At 37.9% G+C, this 27878-nt stretch overlaps 1 protein-coding gene across 1 annotated transcript in view; it reads right to left on the bottom strand.

Moving 5' to 3' along the window:
• cacna1c (calcium channel, voltage-dependent, L type, alpha 1C subunit) overlaps positions 1-27878 on the bottom strand; it is a 290444-nt gene that overhangs the window by 71696 nt on the left and 190870 nt on the right. Inside the window, exons 9-13 of the mRNA XM_047389522.1 lie at positions 26260-26347; positions 24450-24534; positions 19884-19952; positions 12442-12532; positions 7342-7368 (exon numbers count right to left, since the gene is read on the bottom strand). Coding sequence (XP_047245478.1) covers positions 7342-7368; positions 12442-12532; positions 19884-19952; positions 24450-24534; positions 26260-26347 — 360 coding nt within the window. The remainder of the gene's footprint in view (positions 1-7341; positions 7369-12441; positions 12533-19883; positions 19953-24449; positions 24535-26259; positions 26348-27878) is intronic.

Genomic DNA, 27878 nt, shown 5'->3' with positions numbered 1-27878 from the left:
TTGCTTGTCGCCCCCCCCAGCTCAGCCGTCTCATGTTGGGGTTTACCCCAGTGGATGAGAGGGTCGCATCCCTGCGCCTTCGGGTTGGGGGGTTGGGGAGAGGTCTCTGACTATCATTTCAGCTTACGGGCCGAGTGGTAGTGCGGAGTACCCGGCCTTCTTGGCGTCCCTGTCGGGGGTGCTGGATAGTGCCCCTCCTGGGGACTCCATTATTCTGCTGGGGGACTTCAACGCCCACGTGGGAAACGACAGTGACACCTGGAGAGGCGTGCTCGGGAGGAATGGCCTCCCCAATCTGAATCCGAGCGGTGTTTTGTTATTGGACTTCTGTGCTAGTCACGGATTGTCCATAATGAACACCCTGTTCAAACATAAGGGTGTCCATCAGTGCACTTGGCACCAGGATACCCTAGGCAGGAGGTCAATGATCGACTTTGTTGTCATATCATCAGACGTTCGGCCGCATGTTTTGGACACTCGGGTGAAGAGAGGGGCTGAGCTGTCCACTAATCACCACCTGGTGATGAGTTGGATCCGCTGGGGGAGGAGAAAGCCGGACAGACTTGGCAGGCCCAAGCGCATAGTGAGGGGTCTGCCGGGAATGTCTGGCGGACCCCTTGGCCAGGGATGTATTCAACTCTCACCTCCGGGAGAGCTTTGACCAGATTCCGAGGGATGTTGGAGACATAGAGTCCGAGTGGACCATGTTCTCCGCATCTATTGTCGATGCTGCTGCCCGTAGCTGCGGCCGTAAGGTCTGCGGTGTCTGTCGCGGCGGCTATCCCCGAACCTGGTGGTGGACACCGGCAGTAAGGGACGCTGTCAAGCTGAAGAAGGAGTCCTATCGGCTGTGGTTGGCTTGTGGGACTCCTGAGGCAGCTGACGGGTACCGCAGGGCCAAGCGTGCCGCGGCCCGGGCGGTGGCAGAGGCAAAAACTCAGACCTGGGAGGACTTCGGTGAGGCCATGGAGAAGGACTTCCGGTTGGCCCCGAAGCGATTCTGGCAAATCGTCCGGCGCCTCAGGAAGGGGAAGCAGTGCTTCGCCAACACTGTTTACAGTGGGGGTGGGGAGCTGCTGACCTCAACTGGGGACATTATCGGCCGGTGGAAGGAATACTTCGAGGATCTCCTCAATCCTGCCATCACGCATTCCCTGGTGGAAATAGAGGCCGGGGACTCGGGGTTGGACTCTTTCATCACCCAGGCTGAAGTCACCGAGGTGGTTAAAAAGCTCCGCGGTAGCAGGGCTTCGGTGTTGGAAGAGATCCGCCCTGAGTACCTCAAGTCTTTGGATGTTGTGGGGCTGTCATGGTTGACACGCCTCTTCAACATTGCGTTGCGGGCGGGGACAGTGCCTTTGGATTGGCAGACTGGGGTGGTGGTCCCCCTACATAAGAAGGGTGACTGGAGGGTGCGTTCCAATTACAAGGGGATCACACTCCTCAGCCTCCCTGGTAAGGCCTACGCCAGGGTATTGGAGAGGAGAGTCCGGCCGATAGTCGAACCTCGGCTTCAGGAGGAGCAGTGTGGTTTTCGTCCCGGCCGTGGAACACTGGACCAGCTCTATACCCTCTACAGGGTACTCGAGGGTTCATGGGAGTTTGCCCAATCGGTCCACATGTGTTTTGTGGACCTGGAGAAAGCATTTGACTGTGTCCCTCGTGATGCCCTGTGGGGGGTGCTCCACGAGTATGGAATCGGGGGCCCTTTACTAGGGGCCATCTGATCTCTGTACAAGCGGAGCAGGAGTTTGGTTCGCATTGCCGGCACTAAGTCGGACCTGTTCCCGGTGCATGTTGGACTCCGGCAGGGCTGCCCTTTGTCACCGGTCCAGTTCATAACTTTTATGGATAGGATTTCTAGGCGCAGCCAAGGGCCGGAGGGGGTCTGATTTGGGGTCCAGAGGATTTCGTCTCTTCTTTTTGCAGATGACCTGCTGGCCCCCTCTAGCCAAGACCTACAGCATGCACTGGGGCAGTTCGCAGCCGAGTGTGAAGCGGCTGGGATGAAGATCAGCTCCTCCAAGTCCGAGGCCATGGTGCTCGACCGGAAAAGGGTGGCTTGTCCTCTTCAGGTTGGAGGGGAGTTCCTGCCTCAAGTGGAGGAGTTTAAGTATCTCGGGGTCTTGTTCACGAGTGAGGGAAGAATGGAGCAGGAGATCGACAGACGGATCGGTGCGGCTGCCACAGTAATGGGGGCGCTGTGCCGGTCCGTTGTGGTGAAGAGAGAGCTGAGCCGAAAAGCGAAGCTCTCGATTTTCCGGTCCGTCTACGTTCCTACCCTCACCTATGGCCATGAACTTTGGGTCATGACCGAAAGAACGAGATCCCGGATACAAGCGGCGGAAATGAGCTTCCTCCGTAGGGTGGCCGGGCACTCCCTTAGAGATAGGGTGAGGAGCTCGGCCATCCGGGAGGGGCTCGGAGTAGGGAACGGCCCAGGACACGCTGGAGGGACTATGTCTCTCGGCTGGCCTGGGAACGCCTTGGGCTCCCCCCAGAGGAGCTGGAGGAGGTGTCTGGGGAGAGGGACGTCTGGGCGTCTCTGCTGAGTCTGCTGCCCCCGCAACCCGGTCCTGGATAAAATGGAAGACGACGAGTACGAGTATTTATTTATTTATTTAATTTTGAATGAAATGGCTGTCCATACTAAGGGACCCAAAGAGTACCAAGAAAATATGCACCAAACCATTACAACCTCACCAGCAGCTTGAACTGGTAGGCAGGATGGATCCATGCATTCATTATTTTTATGAGTTATTCTGACAATCTGTATGTCACAGCTGAAATCAAGTCTGTTGCAACAGGCAATGTTTTTCCAAGTTGTTACTGTGCAATTTTGGTGAACCAGTACGAACTGTACCCTCAGTTCCTATGTGTTTAGAGACAGTATGCTTGGTTGTGAAGAGTACTGTGGCATTTCTACCATCTAAAACCAGTCTGTCCATTTCATTTTTTTTGCTCCCTGGATATTTTCCGTTTAATAACTTCTCTTTGTTCCCTACGGGCATACTTCATGTTGCTCCTTAATTGTTTTTTTTTATGTTTAGAGAACCTGTGAGATTTTGTGCATAAGTCGCAACACAGCAGCAGTAACTGAAATACTTAGACCTGTCTTTTTGGAACCGACAACCATGCTCTGTCAAGTCATTTAAATCCCCTTCCTGATGCTTGATTTGAACTTTAGCAAGTGGTCTCTATCACATCTTAACCATGTCTGTCAAATAGTGATTCATATGGAAAGGTGTTTTGGTAAAAGGACGTGCTTTTGAGTGCTCCATGGCATGTAATAAGCGCTGTTAAAAGCTGTTCTGGTCATTAATCACATGCTGTCCAGCGCCACTACAAATTTGTTTAACAAGCACCACTTGGAGTTTAGAGTGGTATACAATTAGATAATCCCCCGACAACCAATGAATAAGAAGCCAAGTTAGATTTTCTATACTAAGCACCAATCTTCACTTTTAGATATTCAAAATAGGTTAGATGTTTATGTGTACACTCAGAATACATATATATGTACACAAACATTAGGGTTTTGTTCATACCTTAGATTTAAAGTCCCCGTTTAGTCTGTTTTCAGTATGCTTCGAACAATAGAAATTAAATAAATTCAATATAGAATGTTTTTTTACTTTATTTATCAATGAACATAAAATTTTTATTTCTGAAAATAATTTTTTGCTGTGTTGTAGAATTGCAAAAAAGTGCCCAGTATGGAAATGACTGGACATTTGGTCTGATTTTAAAAAAACATTAATTAATAGAGGATCATCAGGTATAGCCAATGCCTTGATAGATGTTCAGTGTTGTTAAATGAGACTGTCATTTGAAACCAAAATATGTTTTAATCACTTTGGAGTTGTGTTATTATATAGACAATCCAGTGTATTAGTTGTACTTGAATGCACCATGAAAGCACAACTGTTGGGAAACTCCCTCTGGTCATGTTGCTCATATGCTGTGCGGCATTCTGGACAGGCAGCTGGATTTGGACTTTAGCTGGATTTTCTCCTGTATCAGTGATGTTTACTTGGTTTGAAGGTGTAACAAGTAAATTATTAAGTGTACAGCAAGCAACATGTCTTATTGCTGTTGAAAAACACTTAAAAAAGCTTTGGTTCAGTCCACCTTTCTTTCTCCAACATCTCTGTCTGAATGAGAAACCTTAATGTTCCTAAATAGCATACTTAAGTTATAGTTGGGAGTCCTCTTTGCTTTGTTTAGATGCCGCGTTTAAAATAGTGGTACTTGCGCACATAAACAAGACAAATAGATACCCAGCAAGAAAAAAAGAAATACATGTTTTTCTTTCACTCCAGGTAGCAAGAACAAAGTTCTTTAAGACCAGGACATTTCAAACATCACAAGAATTGTAGTGTAGAACTCCTGGAAGGTCTTTATAGGATCCTGTCACTGCAGGCTTTGTCAGTGGTAGTAGCCACATTTACGTTTCTGAATTTCTGACCTAATATAAATAAATAAATAACATTCTAAACTAAACTAATTTTTTTCTTGCTGAAGAACAAAACAATCAAAGACTTTGGTATACATTAAAATGCCACGGGAACTAATGAAATAAATGAGAAAGAACTCCAGAACGTTGCAACAAGGGCCAAAAATGTCACAATTAATTACATAAATTCATTATATAAAAAGGTATAAGTGTAATAATTCAGATATAATACATTTAAATAAGTTATATTAGTTAACAAAAGTAATTCTTTAAATATAATTGTATTTTTAAATCATTTCAAAATTTGGTTAAGATAATATGCTAAATTAACTTGGTTGCGCTTTTAAAACCCCGTAATGCCTGATTTATATCCAACTGTGCAAAATGTTTAGTTGTGTTTTTGCTTTCATTTAAAAGCTAAAATAATTACAATATTGTACCTATAAGTGTATATTTAGGTATGATGCTAATTAGCATCACTAGGCATTTAAGAATTAAAACAAATTTTTGAAACCCTGTGCCTACTGTCGCGCATAGGTACCATATGTAGTTCACAACCTGACCATTATATGGTGCCAAAACACTTCTAACCTGATCTTTAGTATAAGAGGCATATGTATTAACCCAGATTGACCCAAGTTTTCTGCCGCTGTATGTCACATAGGGTTACATAGAGGTGACCCTCCATCCACCTGTTGTTGCACATTGTGTGTCAGCTCACTCAAAGAAGACTATTATGCTTTTGTCATACTTATAACAAGGAAAAATGTGGCTGCTTAGAAATATTATCATATTTAAAAAACATGGTCAGCCATGGAGCTGAAAAGGAAGTAGGACCAATCATAAATCTTACTAAAGTAATGGTGTTTTAAAACTATATTTGGCAACTACAAGCAAGAGGTATGTTAAGCAGCTGACAGCAGACTCGCTAACTGAGCAGATAGCCCGACTAGCTAATATCCGATTGTTAGACTCCCATTGTTATGCCATGCACAGCTAACTTACAATAAGGGATAATATTTGATGTTTACTTAAAAACTACCACTTAATTTTAGTGGGTTTTATTCTGCTTTACCTCAAATCTTTATATTAAAATAAAAAAAGTAAATTATTATTATAGATAAATTATTATGACTGTAACAATGTAATATTTTTTGCATCATTAAAAATAACTCTTGCTTTTCTGCTTAAAAAAAAGCATTTATTTTATGTTATACATCCTTATTTTAAATCTGTCGAAATACTAATAAATAATAATAAACTGTGGTAATTTTTACTCAAGGTTAGAATTATTTTATTTATAGGCACGCTGTTAAACATTGCAACTGTATAAATAAATAAATATTCATAACATTTAGTTGCATTGCACTTTCATGAAAAAAGCACAATTTATAATAATGTAAATAAGTGTGACGAAGCTTTTTGTGTCCCTGATATAAATGCTGTGCCACACAAGGTATCAATTCATGTATTCATGAAGGTGTCAGATCCGCTATTTGTTGTCGACACCCCGTTTTCCACAGAAGTAAGTGTATAGGTGTATTCATGAACTACCATATGTCTTTGGCTAAACTAAATGTATATACTGCTTACCTGGTTTTGATTTTTGTTTCAATTCAATTCAGTTTATTTATATAGCGCCAATTCACAACACATGTTGTCTCAAGGCACTTCACAAAAGTCAGGTACATACATTCCAATTAATCCTAACCAATGAATTAGTATTAAGACAGTGTCTCACCCACGGCCAAAATTAAATAGATTAAAAAATAATCTAAAAGATGAAGATTTTCTGATGAAGAACATCTATTTAAAAGCATGTGTCGATATATCTTTAGATGTAGAAAAATGTAAGAAAATTAAGTTATAGAAAACTCTCACATTAGTATGGTTCTACGTCAAGGGAGTTTAAGCTCTATAGCTGGAAAAAAGGGAGTCCAAATAACATACAGTTGAAACCAGATGTTTATACTCTATAAACAAAATACATAACCTTTTTTTCTCAGTCTGAAATTAAATCAGACTAAACTGTTACCTTTTTAGATCAGATAGGATTAGCAACTTTATTTCTTTGTGCCAAATGCCAAAACAATGACTGAGAGAACTTTTCAGATATTCTGGTATTACTTTCTTCACATTCAGAGGTTTACATACCCTATGACTACTGCGCCGTAAACAATATGGGAAAGCCCATATGATGATATGATGTCTTTGTAACCTTCTGATAAGGATAATTTAAAACATCTGAGTTATATGGAGGCCCAGCTGTGAATGTGTGAGGTCATGGGAAATTGAAAAGAAATCATTCAGATATCAGGAAGAGAATTGTGGACCTCCACAAGTATGATTCATCCCTGGGAGCAATTTCCAGATGCCTGAAGGTGTAAATTTCATATGTTCAAAAATATGTAAGCATGAGTATCAGGAAGCTTTTGGTCTGATTTGATGTCAGACACTGAGAAAAAGAAAATGTTATGTGCCTTTTTATAAATTGTAAATGTTTGATTTCAACATTGGTTTTTAGAGGTAACGAGAATGTCATGGAATAAAAGTTGATTATTCTGCTGTATAAGGATACCTAAAAACAAATGTCATTTGTTACAAATCATGTTATAATTGGTGAGCTTTGACTCAACATAGAGAGTTTATGTTAGTTTGATCATGTTAGTTCCATAGTTTCTTTTTAGTTTTCGTCTTCTCCAAGGCAGTATGCAAGCACAACACACACCACATACACACCACACACACACACACACACACACACACACACACACACACACACACACACACACACACACACACACACACAAACACACACACACACACACACACACACATTAAATAAGTACCACTTCATTAGAAGGCTATGGTAAACATGTACTAACCTGAACTTGGATTTGGAGATCCTAATTCTGGAACACAGAGAACAGAATGGATTATACAAAAACACATAGCACACAGACAGACAAGAAACACGTGACAGAGGTGATTTGAAAAGGATAAAGGGAAATATAGTTTCCCTTGTTTTTGAAAACAAAAAAAAGATTTGCAACAAATGTACCTTGATCAACCTGCATTTGTTTTGCATGTTTTTCAGGTATGAATTTTAGGCAATACAACAAAAGATGTTGCAGATCAAAGAAAATGTTTGCTAAATGTTCCAGTTGACTGTTTTTATGTACCCACTTCAGATCTTGGGTACAGCCCAGCAAAATGAACATTGTTTTATTGTGAACAAATCACTCTCTTAAACACATATATACAGAACACAAAAAACAGTGGCATCCAGTCAAAAGAAAACAATCTTAGTTTGAAATGTCCTCCAATCAACCCTGCTGTAAAAAAACAATTTATTAAATGCAAGAAAAGTCTGTTGATTGTTCACCACTGTAACAGCAAAAAGGTACAACAAGGAGAACTGAGGACAAGATATTATGGAGGACATTTTGACAGAAGAGAAGAGAGGAGAAGAAAAGAAAAGAAAAGAAAAGAAAAATGTCCATAGCCAACATCTGAGTTTACAAAATTAAATTGAAAACTACTGGATCGCTTTGAATCTATTTTTTGTAAGATTTTTTTTTTTTTTTTAATCTTTGCTGTGATTTGGTTGACAAAATCTGATGAACTGATGGAGCAGCTGACTCACTGGCTGACTGAACATCTGACGGAAACAATGAAGCATCCTATTGACGGCCTGAACGAACGAACAGAATGACTGACTGGCTGGATATGGGACCTGACAGTGCATACTTCCCTTCATGTGTCCATCTCAGTGAAGAGATTAGCAGGTGCTGAAGTAGCTAGTTCTCGAGGGCCTGTCTGCTGGCGATGTGAAGAAGAACTGACAAACACTGAAAGTCTCATTTTTTTAAACAAAAGTAGGAGAAAACTCCTGTAAATAAAAAAAAGTCATTTATGTCCTGGAAACACTCAAAACACACTTTTATGTACCTTTTTTTTGTCGAAGGAAGGGTACTTTTTTTTTTTCAAGCGGTAATAAAATGATAATATCTTCTCCCAAAACAAGATAGATCTTCAAGATAGCACATACTTTGTGATTTGTGTTATTTAAATTATTTACAGTAGTCATTTATTTGCTTTGCTAGGCTTGTTGTGACCACTTTGGCGATTAGGTCTCCTGAAGCAGTCATTGAAGTGATTAACTTGACAAGAGTTAAATATAAACAAACAGAACTATGACTAAATGACTTTGATTTTAAACCAATTATTTATCAATGTGCTGACGTTCCTTTAATCACACTAATAAACCATGTTGATGAGTATGGCAACAAAATCAAAATTGACCCAGAATTGTTAATATAAAAATTGGAAGATCGTGTTTTGTCAGTAAAGCGGGGTTCCTGCATTCCTTATTTCAAAATAATATAATTTTCAAGACCCCGATTTTCTAATTTCTCAGTCCATTTTAGCCATTATTTTAAAGTATAAACATAAAAATTTCTACAGATGTCAGTTTAGAATATGAAACATGAAGGAATAATAATTGATACAGACTTATGAGTGGTCATACAGATAAATGGACGATGGGTGATTGATGTATAGAATGATAAACTGATGGATAATTCAATGACCAAATGGATTGATGGGTGGATAGATGAATGAACATATGAACTGATGAATGGATGAAAAAATGGTGTATGAACAGATTAACAAATTGATTGTTAGCTAAAATAATATTAAATTGATTGATGGGTTGATGAACAAGATGGATGGATGGATGTATGGATGGATGGATGGCATTGTGGATGGCTTAATGGATGGTTTTCTGGAGGGAAAAACCAACTGAAGGATAGAGGAATAATGGATGGGCAGTTGGATAGAAAGGGATAAATAGATAAATGAATGGATAGATTGATGGGTGAATGAATAGATGAAAGGTTCAATAGCTACATTTTCATGCACAAAATTTCACGATTAAAATGTATTCAGATTAAAAAACAAAAAAAAAATTATCAGATTGTACCGTTTATATGGACATAAGTAATCGGAATAAAACGGCTGATCGGACTAAAAATGTGTAATGTAAACTTGCCGATTGTAATATTCTGTAAGCATCTAGCCACAATGACTTGCCACTCAAGGTGGAAATACAGGTCCTTCTCAAAAAATTAGCATATTGTGATAAAGTTCATTATTTTCTATAATGTAATGATGAAAATTGAATATTCATATATTTTAGATTCATTGCACACTAACTGAAACATTTCAGGTATTTTATTGTCTTAATACGGATGATTGTGGCATACAGCTCATGAAAACCCAAAATTCCTATCTCACAAAATGTGCATATTTCATCCGACCAATAAAAGAAAAGTGTTTTTAATACAAAAAACGTCAACCTTCAAATAATCATGTACAGTTATGCACTCAATACTTGGTCGGGAATCCTTTTGCAGAAATGACTGCTTCAATGCGGCGTGGCATGGAGGCAATCAGCCTGTGGCACTGCTGAGGTCTTATGGAGGCCCAGGATGCTTCGATAGCGGCCTTTAGCTCATCCAGAGTGTTGGGTCTTGAGTCTCTCAACGTTCTCTTCACAATATCCCACAGATTCTCTATGGGGTTCAGGTCAGGAGAGTTGGCAGGCCAATTGAGCACAGTGATACCATGGTCAGTAAACCATTTACCAGTGGTTTTGGCACTGTGAGCAGGTGCCAGGTCGTGCTGAAAAATGAAATCTTCATCTCCATAAAGCTTTTCAGCAGATGGAAGCATGAAGTGCTCCAAAATCTCCTGATAGCTAGCTGCATTGACCCTGCCCTTGATAAAACACAGTGGACCAACACCAGCAGCTGACACGGCACCCCAGACCATCACTGACTGTGGGTACTTGACACTGGACTTCTGGCATTTTGGCATTTCCTTCTCCCCAGTCTTCCTCCAGACTCTGGCACCTTGATTTCCGAATGACATGCAGAATTTGCTTTCATCCGAAAAAAGTACTTTGGACCACTGAGCAACAGTCCAGTGCTGCTTCTCTGTAGCCCAGGTCTGGGGAATGCGGCACCTGTAGCCCATTTCCTGCACACGCCTGTGCACGGTGGCTCTGGATGTTTCTACTCCAGACTCAGTCCACTGCTTCCGCAGGTCCCCCAAGGTCTGGAATCGGCCCTTCTCCACAATCTTCCTCAGGGTCCGGTTACCTCTTCTCGTTGTGCAGCGTTTTCTGCCACACTTTTTCCTTCCCACAGACATCCCACTAAGGTGCCTTGATACAGCACTCTGGGTACAGCCTATTCGTTCAGAAATTTCTTTCTGTGTCTTACCCTCTTGCTTGAGGGTGTCAATAGTGGCCTTCTGGACAGCAGTCAGGTCGGCAGTCTTACCCATGATTGGGGTTTTGAGTGATGAACCAGGCTGGGAGTTTTAAAGGCCTCAGGAATCTTTTGCAGGTGTTTAGAGTTAACTCGTTGATTCAGATGATTAGGTTCATAGCTCGTTTAGAGACCCTTTTAATGATATGCTAATTTTGTGAGATAGGAATTTTGGGTTTTCATGAGCTGTATGCCACAATCATCCGTATTAAGACAATAAAAGACCTGAAATATTTCAGTTAGTGTGCAATGAATCTAAAATATATGAATGTTAAATTTTCATCATGACATTATGGAAAATAATGAACTTTATCACAATATGCAAATTTTTTGAGAAGGACCTGTACATCACATTGACATGGGGCACACAGGTCAATTTGCCTCATTTAGAAGAACTTGATCCTGTCAAGCGTTTACATGCATGTCAATCAGATTGTCAAACGGCATAAACCACCCCTCTCAATCGGATTACAATTTCATTCTGATCCTGCCGAATCCGTTCAGAATATTCCGACTGACATGTTTACGTGACACACTTTTAGTCCGATCGGCCGTTTATTCCGATTACTTATGTAATGTAATAAGTGTTATGTAATAAGTATTACTTATTACTCATGTAAATGTAGCTACTGTCTAAACAGGATTTACTGAAAAACATTTCCTTGAAAATATAAAGATTTAAAAATTTTTTTAAATAACCCATGAACTATAATCATTAAATTTAATGTTTTCACTACATGTGTATAGTATTTCAGTTTTTAAGCTCAGGTTGACTTAGTTTGGCAGTGTACAAATAAAAACACAAACAACACAGCAAACACAAAATAACAGATAAACAACAAGGGTAGAGATAAATGACCATCCAAGCATGCCTTCTATCTTAGATTAGTATGAATATTTTTGTTTTATATAGTTTTACTCTGGAATTGTCTGTAAGCTTTTTTATTGATGAATGTGCATTTATTTGCTTTTCATGCTAAAGTGGAGGCTTGCTGGGGGTCATGGCTCCTGTGAGGCCCTGTGTTAAAGGAAGAATGTAACTCATTTGTTTAAATAATGTAAAATAAGAAGAAAAGCATCAGGGGATAGGAGGAGTGAGTGAGTGAGTGAGTCAGCTGTTTGTGAACTCCCACAGGGGAGGAAGAAAGCATTTTAATGGCCAAACTCAGGTAGGGTAGAGAAAGATCAGAAAACACAGGGAGAGAAATGATGTCCTATATACATATGGAACACTTTGTAAAAAATATTTTTTTAGACATTCTGGCAGTATTATTCTAGAAATGTAATGTCATCAAAGCCATAGTCATGGGAGCAGAACATAGGGTTGTTAGTCTCTGCAGATGCATTTACATCTAATTTAAGGTTTTATCTGTGCAGAGTGTATTGACAACTTACTGTTCCTTTACCCCAACAACCTTTAGTGCATGGATGCCTGCTTAACTCAATGAGTAATAAGGCCGAGGCTGGCTTAGTTAGTTCAATAAAGGACAGAGGCAAGCCGAGGCACTTGCACCATGTCTGACACAGCAGTGCTAGCAGAAAAGATAGAAATCCAGGCAAGGCGCGGAGTTTTCCATAAGAATTACGGAAGGTGATCGAGAGAGCTGAAGAAGAGGTGTGTTTGTTTGTGTAAGAGGGTGAGATACTCACGCCAGCCTGGTGCAGCAGGTCTCCCCCTCCACGTCTCCCCCGGGGGCGTTATCTGTGTTGACTGATTCGTTTTCACTAGCAGGCATGCTCACTGAGAGAAATGGGTAAAGAATAAGAAAAAGGAATATAAGGATGAATCAGAAAAAAAAGGTATTTGGCAGCATAAGTGTACAGGGGGCTTACAGTTTACCTGGAAATAAAATGTACACTCCAAATGAACGTATACAGTAGTCTCCAAAGGATTTATATTCCTTTAACTTTTCTTCCCTTCTGATATTGTACAACTACCAACCTTAATGTATTTTATTAGGATTTTCCATGATAGACCAAATGATAGTAATTGTGAAGAGGAAGAAAAACGGCTATATGGCTTTCTTTTCGAAATATCTGATAAAGTGTGGCTTGCATTTCTATTTATTCTGATTTATACTAAATAACATTCTGTGCAACCAGTTGCAGCTGGTTGTCCAGCTGGTAGGGGAACATTTGTCTCCTTCGAACATTCATACAAATGTTTTTGTTAACCTGTAATACATATATATATATATATATATATATATATTTATTTATTTATTTATTTATTTTTTAAATTTTATTTAATTTAATTTTTTTCAGGATTTTCCTGCATTCATATCTTAAAAATAAAACAGATACTTTACAGTTGCTTTGTAGTCTATGGAAAGAGCTGCCTGATGATATCAAATGTAATCATTCCATCCCCATTTTTAGGTCTAGACTAAAATGTAACCTTTTTAGTTTGGCATTTCCATCAAGCTATTTTTCCCAATTGTCTTTTTTTGTGTTTCATGTTTCTGTTTTTATATGATACATTTGGTGTATAATATAAACATTTTAATGTTTTTAGATGTGATGCTCAACATTTTTGACAATGAGGATTTCAGTTAAATGTGGAAATAAAAATTTCTTACTTACATTTAGCTCTTTGTATTCCACTCTCAACTGTGGAAAGCTTCCCTGAGTTGCTGAAAAAAGGTATCCCCACAGCATGAGGCTGCCACCACCATGTTTCACCATGGGGCTGGTATTTTTAGGGTAATCTGCTGTGTTCGTTTTCCTCATCATTGCTTTTGCATGTAGAACAAAAAAAAGTTTGCTTTTTGACCAAGGCCACAATAAAATACGCACTACATGTAAATCTTGTACTACTTTGTGATGATCCAGAACATCAAATTTAATTAAAACACATTGATGTTTGTGGTATTAACATGATAAAACATCAAAAAAAGTTCAAACATTGAAGTTTGTGGTATTAACATGATAAAACATAAAAAAAGTTAAAATAGTATAAATATTTCTGCACTCGATGCTTTCCTACATGCTGAATAGTGTAATTCGTAGTGACTAAACTCAACTTTCTGCAACCCTAATATTGACGACACTGGTTATAATAATAATAATTGATACTTTATTGATCCCCGAGGAGAAATTAGAACTTCTGCATTTAACCCATCCCTTATAGGGAGCAGTGGGCTGCTGCCCGGGGAGCATTCTGGGGCTAAGGGTCTTGCTCAGGGACCCAGAGTGGCAATCTGTGGGATACGAACCCGACCCCTTGTGTCCCCTCCAGAACACAAACCTCCTGCTCTAACCACTAGGCCACCACTCCCATATACTGCAAACCAAGAAAGCCATTCCTACATGTTGCTGCACTTGCATTTGCAAGGGCTTTAACTTGATTGATTTATGATGTAATTCTGAAAAAACACTCATTTGTTATTATGGAAGTTCAAAACCAAATTTATGATATATGTCACATTTTGGTTTGTAGATTTTAATGAAATGTTAACTTATTAAGGCAGGTGAACAAGAATAATTTATAAAAAATAAACTCTTAAAGCTATGTCTTTTTGTTAAAGGAATAAAAAGCTCAAACTGTGTAATTGTTCTGTTTTTAAATCAAATAATGTGCAAATTATGATATGCAAGGATAGAGGGTTCAGTTAATATTGAGAGGATAGGGAAGAGATTGAAATATGAAACTTATTCATGGGTAATAATGGAAAAATGTATTTAAAAAAAGTACAAAATGGATGGCTGATCCAATAGCAGTGAAGTGGTACGGGGAGACAATAATGTAAGCACTAAAGAAGGCTTAGATGACAGGAGATTGAGTGAGAAAGGAAAGGATAAATGTGGAGACGGCTGGTTGAGAGACTGATATGAAATGATCCATTGCTTTTTATTGCTTCTGTCAGTCCAGGCTTGCTGGGGGGAATGAGCTGCATTCCTTTATTGTCACTTCAAAAATTATTGTTACACCCTGTAGGTATCAGAATCAGACACTAGACATAGAGCTCCATTTATCCGTTTGCCTGCAGTCATCACTAGCAGGTATGTTATTTAATTTTTGATTTTTTTAAGGTTTATTTAAACCGTTATTTTTCCGGGGTGGAATAATTGTAAAATAGAAAACTTCAATAGATTCTAAAAGCAAGAATTTCAATATATAGACGATGTTTTAATCCAAACACAATGGTACGTGTTAAATTAACAATGGTATATATCTTAATAAGTGGTGGTGAAGGTCCTAGAATGTCTTTCAACTTGACAAGGACAAGGCCTCCTAACTTCATTTGTTGTCTTTATCTACAGCTGGTATTTTTTCTTTGCCAGCATAAAAAGAACAATGGTAAACACCAAGAACCTAAATAAAGATCTAAGTTCCAGAAGTTGAAAAAGTATTTTGGAGCCATTTCTAAAAAACTGCAGCTTCCAAGATCATTAGTTCAAATAGATGTACATAAGTACAAGAAGTACAGTTGGATATTGTACCACTTTGCCAGGGTCTGGAAAAAACACCCAAGCTGTCACCCTGAGATGAAAAGAAATTAGTTACAGTGATAAGGAACAACCCAGGAATTATCAGCCTGTTTACAGCTACCCTCATGGACAGACTAAATGTCTTCTGGAAAAGATTATAATCAAACGAGACAAAGTTTGAGCTTTTTGGCCACAGTACAAAGAGGTAAAGTAGAAACGATCAAAATGAGGCTTTTAAACCTAAGAATACTGTACCAGCTTGTGAAGCACGGTGGTGACACCAGAATGCTAAGGGTCTGTGTTGCTGCAGCCAGTACAGGGGGATCACACAAAGATAATGGAATAATAATGAAGAACTACATCCAAAATGTTTACATCGTAGCTCAAATCAACAGCTAGATGGTCTGGTTTTGGAATAGATAAATCAGTCCCTGTTGAAAACTAGTGGACAATGTTTAAAAGTTGGGTCTGTGTCAGAAAACGGACCTGTTTAAATGAACACTGTAAATGCCAATTGTCTATACGTTGAAGAAAAAATGCTAACTGATAAAAAAATATCAAATTAGCAATAGATGTTTGTCACAGAGTTCAACTCGGTCTCTATTAATAAAAATGCTTTTAATCTGCTGTGTATTTGGACCAATATTTATCTACATTTATTCAAACATGTTTGTTTGAACTTTTAGTTTGTTGGGAAACCTACTAAGCAACAAACTGTTTTGTTACCTAAGATGTCTTTTAAACTCAATGTAAGCGTAGTGTACTTAGACACAGAACAGTGATAGATAGGTTCACTATTGAAAGATCTTGTACAGTCTGTGAACATTAAAGCCTTTGCTTGCTAACATGATGTAAGTTTTCCTCACTTCGACACGTCCCTCTTGCAGCTACGCTACTTGGTTAAATGCACTTGCGGTCTGTGAGTTTCTCCTGAGGCTTGAGCCTTTCAAATACTATTCAAAAGCCGACCGGTGCCTTCCCCTCAATGGAGCTATGAACTAGTTTAATACCTATTGTTAGAGTAAACCCCAAAGACCTGATACAAAGAGTCAAGAAATGAGGAAAATTAACATAGAGTACAGCAGGGTAAGAAATGACTGAAGAGAAAGAAAAGGACATTATGGAAACAGAGGTCACATGTTTTTCAAGTGTACATGGGATTAGATCCTGCTTTAGCATATTAAGTATGCTAAAATGCTTAAGTCATGATGTAATTATAAAACCCTATTTACTTTTGGAGACTCTAGGAAATTACTTTCTCTAAACAGTCACTTAAACAAATACGTTTACTTTTTTGTAGTGGGGTTGCGTGGGGTAGTTATGAAAAGACTGTCTTAACTGCAGTAAATCGCAATTAAACCAATCTGAGGCCCTGCCCAGCTAACGCGGATAATTTACGAAGCAGTTAAGATATGCTGCTGTTTTTGCAGCTCTTGTCCACATGCAAACTTCGTTTTTAATGACATAAAAACTGTTTGTGATGTTTCTGTATGGAAGATTTTTAGGAGTCATGACCTACAGACCCACTTCACACATACCCACTATTGTTTTTGCTGTTAAAAAACCTCAACTGCTGAGTTGTTGTCCTGAGATTTTCAGTGCATATTGCTTTCTCCTGAGTCTGTATCCATTCAATTAAATGTAAGCTGATTCTGTTAATAACTGAGAGGAATGGGGAAACTGGGTCCAAGAAAACACAAGGTGCAATTGGTAAAAGGAAATCTTTTAAATCTTAGTCCTAGCATTGTTGTAGCCATGCATGTGATGTTGATGTGGTTAAATGTTTATGTTGTAGCTACCTACTGGTCAAGCATGGTTATTGCCGTGTTTTTATTTTAATATTCCCTTTTATTCTCCAAATGCCCTCTGTTTAAGGCAATGACAACTCTTACCTAATGTTGTCCAATATGGCTGGATCATATTTGCAGGAGCCCATTTAGTAGCAAGTTTCAGCTTTCTCATATTGTTATTTTTGGGATTGATGGAAAGTTATATTCCTGGATAATCCAGATCATTCCATCTGTTTAAAATATTCTTGCTGAAACTGGTTAGCAACACATTTGAAGTATTCCAATAGAAAAGGAAACAAAAAAGCCAAACACAATAACAGAACTTTTACTGTTTTTCTGCAGCCAGGATGTTTTCCCTTTTACAGACATAGCAAATTTAATTTATTCTTCCACACATTGGTCTACTCTGTCCAGTGAACGTTGCCACAAAGCGCTCTGAGATTGTCGACATTATTGAGCTTTCCTTTTGGTTTCCTTTTTGTTTCTTTTCCTCAGTTTTGGTTTCTTTTTAGATCATAATTTTCCGAGCTTGCTTCAGTTGGCAAAACAATTTAGAGTGAAATTGTTTTTCTATTTCTTAACAATTGAATCAATGTTTCTTCAAGAATTTATGTAGGCTTTATGATAAATTGTAAGTTATCATTCATACAAAATTAGTTGATTTGCATTTCTTTCTAATAATATATTGGATTTGTCATCACCATCCAGGTGTAATTAAAGGTTGCAACTTAGATTCTGTCCAAGTGTGGTTAGCATATTCCCTGTGTATTTTAAACCAGCAACCAGGTCTTTGTATTTGTGCCACATTATCAAAAATGTTACGTCTTGTTTTATCATAGCAGTAAAAAATAATAATGTCCTTGAACACTTGTTAGCATTTGAAAATCAATATTTGGCAAACGCTATTGAATTCTTTCACATTTTGTTCAAACGACACATTTCTATATTTGTGTTATTATTAATTTCATTTGGATTTTATCTGATAGAACAACACAAAGTAGTGCATAATTAAGAAAGAAAATGATACTTTTAAAAAAGTGTTTATAAATAGACATCTGGCATGCATTTGTTTTCATTCATTCTGATACCCCTAAATAAAATCTAGTACAATCAACTTTTGAGGGATTTTAATCTCAGTATAAATACAGCTTTTCTATGAACAGGATTGAAAATGCTGGCAAACAAACTGCATTGTGAAGATCAAAGAACACACCAGAGAAATCAGCTATGAAGTTCTGGAGATGTTCAAAGCAGGCTTGGTTTATAAAACCATATCTCAAGCTTTGGACATGTCAGAAAACACTGTTCAGTCAGTCATCTAGGAATGGAAAGAGTATGGTACAACTGCAGGCCTACCAGGACATGGCTGCCCGCCTAAGATGACTGGTGGGCAAGTAGAGCATTAATCAGAGAAGCAGGCAATAGGTCTGTGAACTTTGGAGGAGCTGTAGAGATCTACGGCTCAGATGGAAAGAATCTGTTGACTGGTCTAGTATTATTTGTGTACACCACAAATCTGGCCTTTAAGGAAGAGTGGCGACATTGTTAAAAGGAAGCCGTTTGCAGTTTGCCTCAAGCCATGTAGGGGAAAACACCAAATGTGTGGGAGAAGATGCTCTGGTCAGATGAGCCTAAGATTTGAACCTTCGAAAACTAACCTTAATCACCCTAAACGCACCATTCTCATTTTGAAACTTTGAGGTGGCAGCACCATGCTGTGGGAATGCTTTTACTTAGCAAGAGTTGATGGGAAGATGGATGGAGCCAAACACATGCACAAAAGACTAAAAACTAGGGTAGAGGTAGAGATGTACGTGAAGCCTTGCTGATGTAATTGCAAGAAAATGTCATTCTATCACATATTGACTTGGGTGGGTCTGATTACATATGCACACCAAACATTTCCGGATTTTATGTTCAGAAATGGAAAATACCATGCTTCAATTTCCCTCCACTTCACAGACATGCACTACTTTGTGTTGGTCTAGCCCATGAATTCCCAATAGACTGCATTAAAGCTTTCGGCTGTATAGTGACAATCTATGGAAAACTGCAGGGGGTATGAATTATTTTGCAAGGCACTGTATATGAACCTTAGAGTGTATGTTGGCAAGAACCTTGTACATTTTTTTCAAAATCAAATTTAATCTTTTATTATATGAGAGCTTGAAATAATGCAGGGGCTTTTAGGGAAAGGAATCTGAAACAACAAGAAGAGGATTATGTCATCACATCTGCAAAGAAAGACTTAAAGTTTTGCATGTACAATATGTGCTCTGCATTAGTTTTCTGTGATAACATTCACCTCTTGTTTTCAGACAAGTCAGGCAAATAGTTTCCTTTCAGATATAAAGTTTTATGTCAAAACAGTAAAGTTGTTTCTTCTCTTTGTTTCCTTTTACGCAGATATCAACTTTTAACAAGAAATAATTAAAATGTGAGTGTCCTGAAGCATCGCAAAACCCAATAAAGAGAAATAATTTTGCCGGCAGCAGGAGTTGCAACTTTGGGTAAAATTTCACACCACAAAAGAGCTAGAATGACATAAAGCTTGGGTTTTAAATAATCATTAACTGATTCCTTATCATTTGAATGTAGGTTTACAAAAGGCACCACCAAGACATTGAGAAGAAACACATTTACAGTATTGAGAGGTGCTTACTATATACTAAAGGGTTGAAGCTTTAAAGGGGCCAAAAAAGATGCTTGCTTTAGTTAAAGAAGAGTCTTTAAAGAGGTAAGAGGCAGATTAAAACAAAAAAAAAACTGAAGATTTTAGGTGTAGAAAAAGTGCAGAGAGGTTGCAGTCCGCTTGCAGTTCTAGGAACGGTATAATCTTTGACTAATATTGCTCCATGCAGACAAACGCACACGCCTTACGAAGGAAAGCCGCATTTTTCTTCACAGCTCCACGCAGAGAGAGAAAATGACGACCTTTACCTGGGGACAGATAGTACGGCTCAACAGGACAAACACAAACACACACGTGTGTACATATAGAGCTTCACATGGGCAGGTTTTCACCTCGACATACACACACATGTTAAAAGGAAACGCAGATAATTACTGGGTTAGAAACCAGTTCCAAAAAACACTTATTTCGAACAATTACGGTCACACCCCATTTCTTCACTTAAACCATAGTTTCAATTTTAAAATAATTAATGACATGAATGTGTGAATCTGTGAATCTTTGAAATCTGTTCCAAAAATGTGAATCTCTGCAGTTCAGTGTAACGAGAAACGGAGAGAAAGACACAGAATAAAGCTTGGAAAGTTAGCTATCCAGATTCCTAACGATGAAATCTGAAAAAATTAACTCTAAACTTTTACCAAAAGCTGCACAATGGTTTTGGTTTTATCTTAGAGATATTCTTTTCATTTTTTTAAATACTCTCTCATGCTGGATTCATTGTGTTCTATATCATAAGACAGAACATTTTACAAACCTTTGTACAGTAAAAGGAGGAAAGAACATGTAAAGTCTTGCAAACATTGTAACTAAACAAAAACAGAAGATGCAAAGTGATGCAATAAAAGACACACATATAACATGAGACTGTTTACTGCCGCATAATAATCATATGCACAGCTAAATCCACAGGCATACACAGCTTTATAATGGATTTTTCATTCTTCTTGAAAAATATGCATCAAGATGATTCATGATAGAAAGTAAACCACTTTTAAATAGGGTAAAGAGTCAAGTTAACATAGGGTGATGGCCTGATCCTGCAATTCTAAGAGCAATGTCATGTTTGCAGTTATATTAAATTTGTAAACTGACACCTGTCAAAGAAGACATCTATTGCAGCCCTTATTAATACATTTCTGACACCTTGTCCTTGAAAGTCAAGGAGTAATAGTTATTTATGACAGACGTTTCCTCAAAGCAGAAAAAAACAACTTTCATCGTGTCATGACCAAAGCCCACTTTTCTTTTACATCAAAGATCGAAGCTGATGTTACATTAAATGTAACATCAGCTAAATTAAAAATTGTATCCAACAAGTTTCAGGTGTAGAGTCCAAATGTAAGCAATAAATAATAAATGAACTGAAGTCAAGACTGTAGCTGTCAGATATTAAGTCAGATATGTAGTTAAAACCAGTTGTTTACAAACACTTAAAAAAGAAACATAACCTTTTTTTCTTACTACTTTAGGGAGGTTAGAATTACCAAAGTACTTCTATTTTTAAATGCCAGAATAATATGTTTTGTGTGTGTTTGTGTGTTTTTCAATGTAAATATGATGCTCTCTTACCGGCTTCAGCCAGCATCTTCATAAGGTATCAGGTTTTGTTCTAGGGTTCATTCACACATTTTGCACCAAAACCTGTTCATCTCTGGGACACTGACTCCTTCCTGAACAATATAATGGTTGGACATTTCCATGTTATTTATTTGTGCATATAATTATAATATAATGAGCAGATGAACATGGCAGCTTCTGGCTTCTAGTGAACCAGATGTCGCAGCTCAAAGTTTTTTTTCTTTCTTTCTTTCTTTCTTCCTTTCTTTCTTTTGATTTAAAATTCACACAATGAAGAAGTGTGTTTGAGGTGTTGCCTTGAGATGCATCCACTGGTGTGCCTTCATTAAACTCAAATTTAGCGAATTACCCCATCAGAAGCTTACAAAGCCATGAAATCTTCATCTAGGCTTTCCCATATTGTTTTGATGCCCTTCTATATGTAAACCTCTAAATTTGATTAAAATAATAGAAAATCTGGCATTTGTGGAATAGAAATAATTTTAGTAATTCTAGAAACAGAAAAAAGGATAATGTCTTTTTATACAGTGCATGTAAATATCTGGTTAAAACTCTAGTAACTAATGTAGACCATGTAATGAAAAATTTGGTATGTTATTTTTACAACACTTTAAAGCTACTACGTTTTCAACACACACTCTATATCAGCTAATTCTCAAAAGACATGGATAAAACAGAAGAAGAGTGATGTTAACTTGAAGAACACATGTTCAGGCTCTTTTGTACTTTTTAGTACACAGTCTAATAAACACATATCAACACCACACATAAATGCAAGCACATACCATCCTGTGAATTAGCAGAGTGAGTAAATGAAACAAGATTTCCGATCTTTCTACCAAGGTGGACTGGAGAAACTGGTACCACAGACAGCAATGGCAGTATGAAAGCATCCAACAACATGGGGTGTTGAGTTAGAGCATGCAAGTACAGTTTGCGTCTGAGATGAATTAGGACATATGCAAAGTTCCCGAGATGACACCATGACATACAGTAGTTGCATTAGTTCTAAGTGCATCTTTTTCTCTTTAAAGGATCACTCAGCGTTTTCAAAAGACCATGTTGAACAAGTAAGTCTAAGCTTGAAGACAGAAAAATGATCAGACTTGTGATAATTACTACTACAACGATCAGAAAAAAACTGGAGATCATTAGCACAGAATTGAGTACCCTGGTTATTTCCAATTAGCTGAATCCAATTATAAGCCCCTGGGATGTTTAGGATAAAATCGAGGATCAACACAAAGCCTTAAGCAAGTTTCTGAGAAATATTGACTATTGACTCATACACAAACACTCACTAATGCTACTACAACCTACTTTAATATGCACAATCTACACATTTGTTGATCTTTGTGTACAGATGGGATGGTACAGTGCTTTGCACAAGTACCCCTAGAGTTGTATGTGCTGCAACCACAAACTTCAATGCAATAGAATATATTAGTTATACATTCGATGCATGTATTCTAGATATAGTGACATGAATGATTTTCCTTCTACTTTACAACTATGTACTGCTTTGTTTTGGTCTATTACATAAAATCTCAATAAAATATACTGAAGTGCATGGCTGTAGCATGACACATTGTGGAAAAGTCCTAGGGCTTTTACAAGGCACTGTAGATAAATGGTCAATGGTATGATATGTCTCTCACACATGCACACAATGTTTTCTGGCCATTCTGTCTGTTAGTTTTTTGTCACAAAGTCCCCCGTCATCTTTTTGGAAAAGTGTTCTGCCGATAAACTGTCCAACATTAAACATTCAGGGCAGCAGAAACGTTCTCATCCATCATCCATCAGGATCATCTATCCATTGTAGTGATGAAGGCAAAGCAATTCAAATATTAAGTGACTTGATTCTTCTCCTATACAAACAGACATATGATTGATCCTTTTGAAGTTGAGCTTTGGATCATAAAAAGGCCATTATTTTGTCAGCTCATCAAATGGGCTTAAGTGATGCCGTAATGGCTTAAGTGATGTCATGTGGTTAAATTAATAATGCAAATCATTATACTGAATCAATATGCACAGCAATAAAATATGAAATCTATCTAATAAAGTAGCTTGGAAGTTTATCTTATTGCTTTTATTTTTTCCCTTTATTTTCAAAAAGTGAGGTTGGTCTGGACACTAAAGCTGAATTTGTAAAAGTGGGAGCAAACCGATCTTGATGATGTGATGTGACATTTTCAGAATTGGTAACATACTGTTTTTTACTGTGTAAATACCTTAACCTCAGCTGATTTGATTTTGCCTGGCTGATAGGCATCGACAAACAAACACATGAAGCAGATTTGTTATGCAAGAGGTGTTGGCTTTGTGCCTCATTTTCTTGCAAACTGGGTCAATCCTTGCTAGACCATGTTAACTAGTTGGGATTCTCAGAAAGCCAATATCATTATTAGATTAATCAATTTTCTTGTCCATCTGCAATGTCATCAGTGTTTTGTCTCTTTCACACAAGACTGAAGCACCAGCTCAGCACCTACAATGTGTGCAGACAATCCATGCTGTCTCTATGTAATTAGTTTTTATTAATTTTAACTGCATGCAAGCTGTGATTCAAGCGTTTAAAAAGACCATTTCTCATTTTCTTGCTGTTATTCTCACGAGCTGAATTAAAGCTTTTGATATCAGACTTCCAGGCTAGGAAACATGGGGAAACATGAGCCATGTGTGGCTACCTCTCACTCCTGACAGGTTGTTGAGTGAGACAGGTTGTTAATATGTTGTGTACATTTCTGTAAAAACACAAGTGCACATATTCCTCAGGATGTGCACAGGTGCAGTATTGTGTGTACGTGTGTGTTCGAGAGAAATAGAAGAATGCACCCAGGCAATAAGCTGCAGTCTGACACATTCCAGTAATATCTAAACAGGTTTTAAAACTGCTGGAGGACTTTCAAGCAAAGCAAACAGATAGTATTTATATCAGTCAGACACTCAACTCAGGAAGTCAGTTAGACTAAGAAGAACTGCACTGAAAAAACTAGGTCTGGCAAAAACTAATACACACCCATATTTTTACACAGATTTTCTCCCAACTTTGTATTGCGCTTAAACACATATGCACAAAATTACATAATGTAACCAGATCATGGTATGTTTGTGCCCCATTTGTTGGTTGCAATAGCATTTTGTACTGCAGTACTCACGGTTTCTGGGTTTGTCATCGTCCAAGCCCTCCTCTTCATTCTCTGGGTCAATGTCTTCAGCCTGAGTGATCCAGTCTAAATAGCCCTGCAATTGTACACATGAACACAAACACGGGGAATAATTCAACAGGCGTAAACATGGACCGGACAACACTAATAAAAATAAAGCATCAACTAGCTAGACGCTGCTTTGCAGAAATAGTTACTCTCTTTGAGTTGGTTCCCGTTTTGCAGTGCATTTTATTGAAAAACAAACTACAACCCCAATATCAATGAACGTTGGGACGTTGTGTAAAAAGTAATAACATGAAATAATGATTTGCAAATCCTGTTAAACCTATATTTAATTTTCAAACTGATACATTGTATTGTTTTTTATTTGCAAATATTCGCTCATTCCAAATAACCTGGGACAAGGGCAACAACTATATACTGGGAAAGTTGAGGAATGCTCAAAAAACACCTTTTTGGAACATTGCACAGGTGAACAGGTTAACTGGAATCAGGTGAGTGTCATGATTGGGTAAAAAAGCAGCATCCTTGGAAGGCTCAATTGTTTTTTTTGCTGCTTTTCTGGGCCTGAGCTAATCTGAGATGGACAAAATGGAAAAGTGTTTTATGGTCTGACGAGTCTATATTTTGTTTATGGAAATCATGGACGTTGTGTCCTCCAGGCCAAAGAGGAAAATGACTAACCGGAATATTATCAGCACAAAGTTCAAGACCCAGCATCTGTATGGTATGCTAATCAAAGTCCAGACCTAAATCTAACCTAAAGTGGACAACAGTAGCAAGATTTAAAATAAAATGTAAGTGTCACAATCGTGAGGTTTTCTTGTTTCAATTTTCTTGTGTGTATGTATCTTGACAATTTCTTTGCTGCTTACTTTGTTCTTTGAGTCTTGCTTTCTTAAGTTTATTTCCGTATGATTATTGTTGTCTGTCATTTTTTGTTTTATTTCAGTGTTCTTTATACACCTAGAGTTTTTTTCCTGATTGATGTCTGTTAGATTCTTTCCTGGGTTTCTTTGTATTTCTGTTCAGCTCTTTTCTGGTTGATTAGTGTCCCACCTTCAGCTGCTTTGTGTTTCTCTTGGCCTCAGCTGCAACTCATTTCCTCTGATTAGCTCATCTGGTTCATCTGTCATTTCTCCACCCTGCCTCAGTATATCAGATTACTGGTTCTCGTTGTTCTCTGCTGGATTCTTTTGCTTGACTGCCTTTATATTGCCTAGTCCATTACCTGAGCTTTATGAATGCTCTCCATTTGCAATACAATTTTTGTAAGTTTTCTTCATTTTTATTATTAAAGCATTCTGCTGCACTCAGTTCTATTCTATTCTAAACTATTTTAGAATAGAATAGAATTTTATATTTTTCCTTCAAAAATAATTTTCGTTCCTTTACAGTAGTTCCTTTCTGCAGTATTGTATTGATCATGAAATCATGAACATGAAATACAATGAAGATGTTCAAGGGGTACAGATACTTTTATGGGGCCTGGCAGCTGCAGTTACTTTAGCAGCGCTTTACAAATATACATTTTAAAAGCTTCAAATTAAATGTATCTTCTGCTGAATTTGGAATATGTGAAAATGAAGGTGACCTTGCAAGCATTACTAAATATACCTTGAAGCTAATTAGTGTTTTTCTCTTTTTTGCGAGAGGGAAAACAAAAAGAAACAAAGACAAAATAATGTGAAGACCAAACCCCAATGTTTTAAGACAGTGATAAATACGAGAAAGTGCAACAAATCTCTGTACTTTAGCCAAAAAAAAAAGTGTGTTGGATTAAAACACAGCAGCCCACCTTAAGGTCCTCCTCCAGTTGCTGTTTTTCTCGTAGTTTCTGAAAGTCCCCGCGTGCCTTGGCCTTCTCTCTTTCCTTGGAAAACTCTCTGGGAGGGGGAGGCAGGGTAAAGGGATGGGGGTATAGAATCAGGGAGGAAGAGAGAGGAACAAAGAGACGAAAGACAAGAAGAAGAATCTGAAAATCTAGGCTAAAAGGTTAGGCAAATGCGAGATTATTGATGCAGCTTATAGGATGGTGGGACAACCTGCTGAGGAAAAAGCAATGAGTGCAGGAGAAAAGAGGTTAGTGTGTGAGTGCGAATGGAAAACTTGAGCTTTTAGGTTTCCATTATAGGCAGCTTTGAGGCAGAACTTTATGACAACTTGGCTTTGAATTTTTTTTTTTAAATACACCTTCCAAGTTCCACCTCTGCTGTGCTTCATCTGTACCTCCAAAGCTTTTCCCTGTAGAAACTGAAGTCATATATACACACAGTATTGATCACAGGAACTGTAGACACATCTGGATTTTACACAATTCATATTTACAGGCTTTACTTTGAACTGTATTTGTAATAATGAATTAAATTGTCAGAACTGCATCCTGTATTTACTGTGGGTATCTTTGTCTGATATTAAAGTTTCTTTGATAATCCAAAACATTGACCTGAGACAAAAAAAAAAACTAAAACATATGAAATCTCTAAGGGGGGCAAGTACTTCATGACACTGCAGATAACTTTAAAATACAAAAGGTTATCTGAAAGTCAATGTGAGTGCAATATCTATCTTTAGCATAAAACATCATGTTCGCTATCAATAACAACATGCTAATACTAGCATGTTTGCTGATGTGAGCCTTTTCTCAAATACAATTTCTTCTTTTTCATGGTTTAATTTTTACAGATTTCTAAGCTGATGCACAAAACGTTTATTGTGGTTCTGAGCTGACACCATCAAAATTTCTTTAGGAGTTTTTCTAGTTACAACGTTTTACTTGCTTATCAAGTAATTGTGTTTACAGATGTTAGGTCTTGAAGACATTTTGTTCTGAATTTAATCTAGCTGGCCTCTTAAGTGTTTATGACACAATAAGACTCACCCTCTGCTGTCTCAAATTTAGATTATGACTGTAAGTTTTTAAACATAATTATGTTTAATAATGTAATTATCAGTGTTTTATCAGACCATGAACATGTCTCCAAAAATTATGGTCTTTTTCCTTAAGAAGATTTGCAAATTGTGTTCTGGCCTTTTATACTGCTTTTGAAGATGTGCATTCTTCCTCTTTTGAGTGTCCTTTCAGACAGCTGATACAGCACTTGTTTCACTATAGATAACGACACTCTCTTACCAGAATCATCCAGCATCTTTACAAAGCTTTTTACTTTTGTTCTGGGATAGGGACACACAGTTAACACCAAAACATGTTCATCTCTGAAACACAGAACTTGTTTCCTTTCTGAACGGCATGATGACTAGAAATTTCTATGCTGTTTATAGTTTTATAATTGTTTGAACAGTTGAACGTTCCTCAGGGCTTCTGAGGATAATCCTGAGGATAAACTAGACTTATGTAGGTCCACAATTTACTTCCTGATATCTTGGCAGATTTTTTATGTTTTGCTTTACAGTATT

Source organism: Girardinichthys multiradiatus, chromosome 17, assembly GCF_021462225.1.
Source record: "Girardinichthys multiradiatus isolate DD_20200921_A chromosome 17, DD_fGirMul_XY1, whole genome shotgun sequence".
NCBI classification, from domain to species: domain Eukaryota; kingdom Metazoa; phylum Chordata; class Actinopteri; order Cyprinodontiformes; family Goodeidae; genus Girardinichthys; species Girardinichthys multiradiatus.
This window is presented reverse-complemented; position numbering and strand designations above follow the sequence as displayed.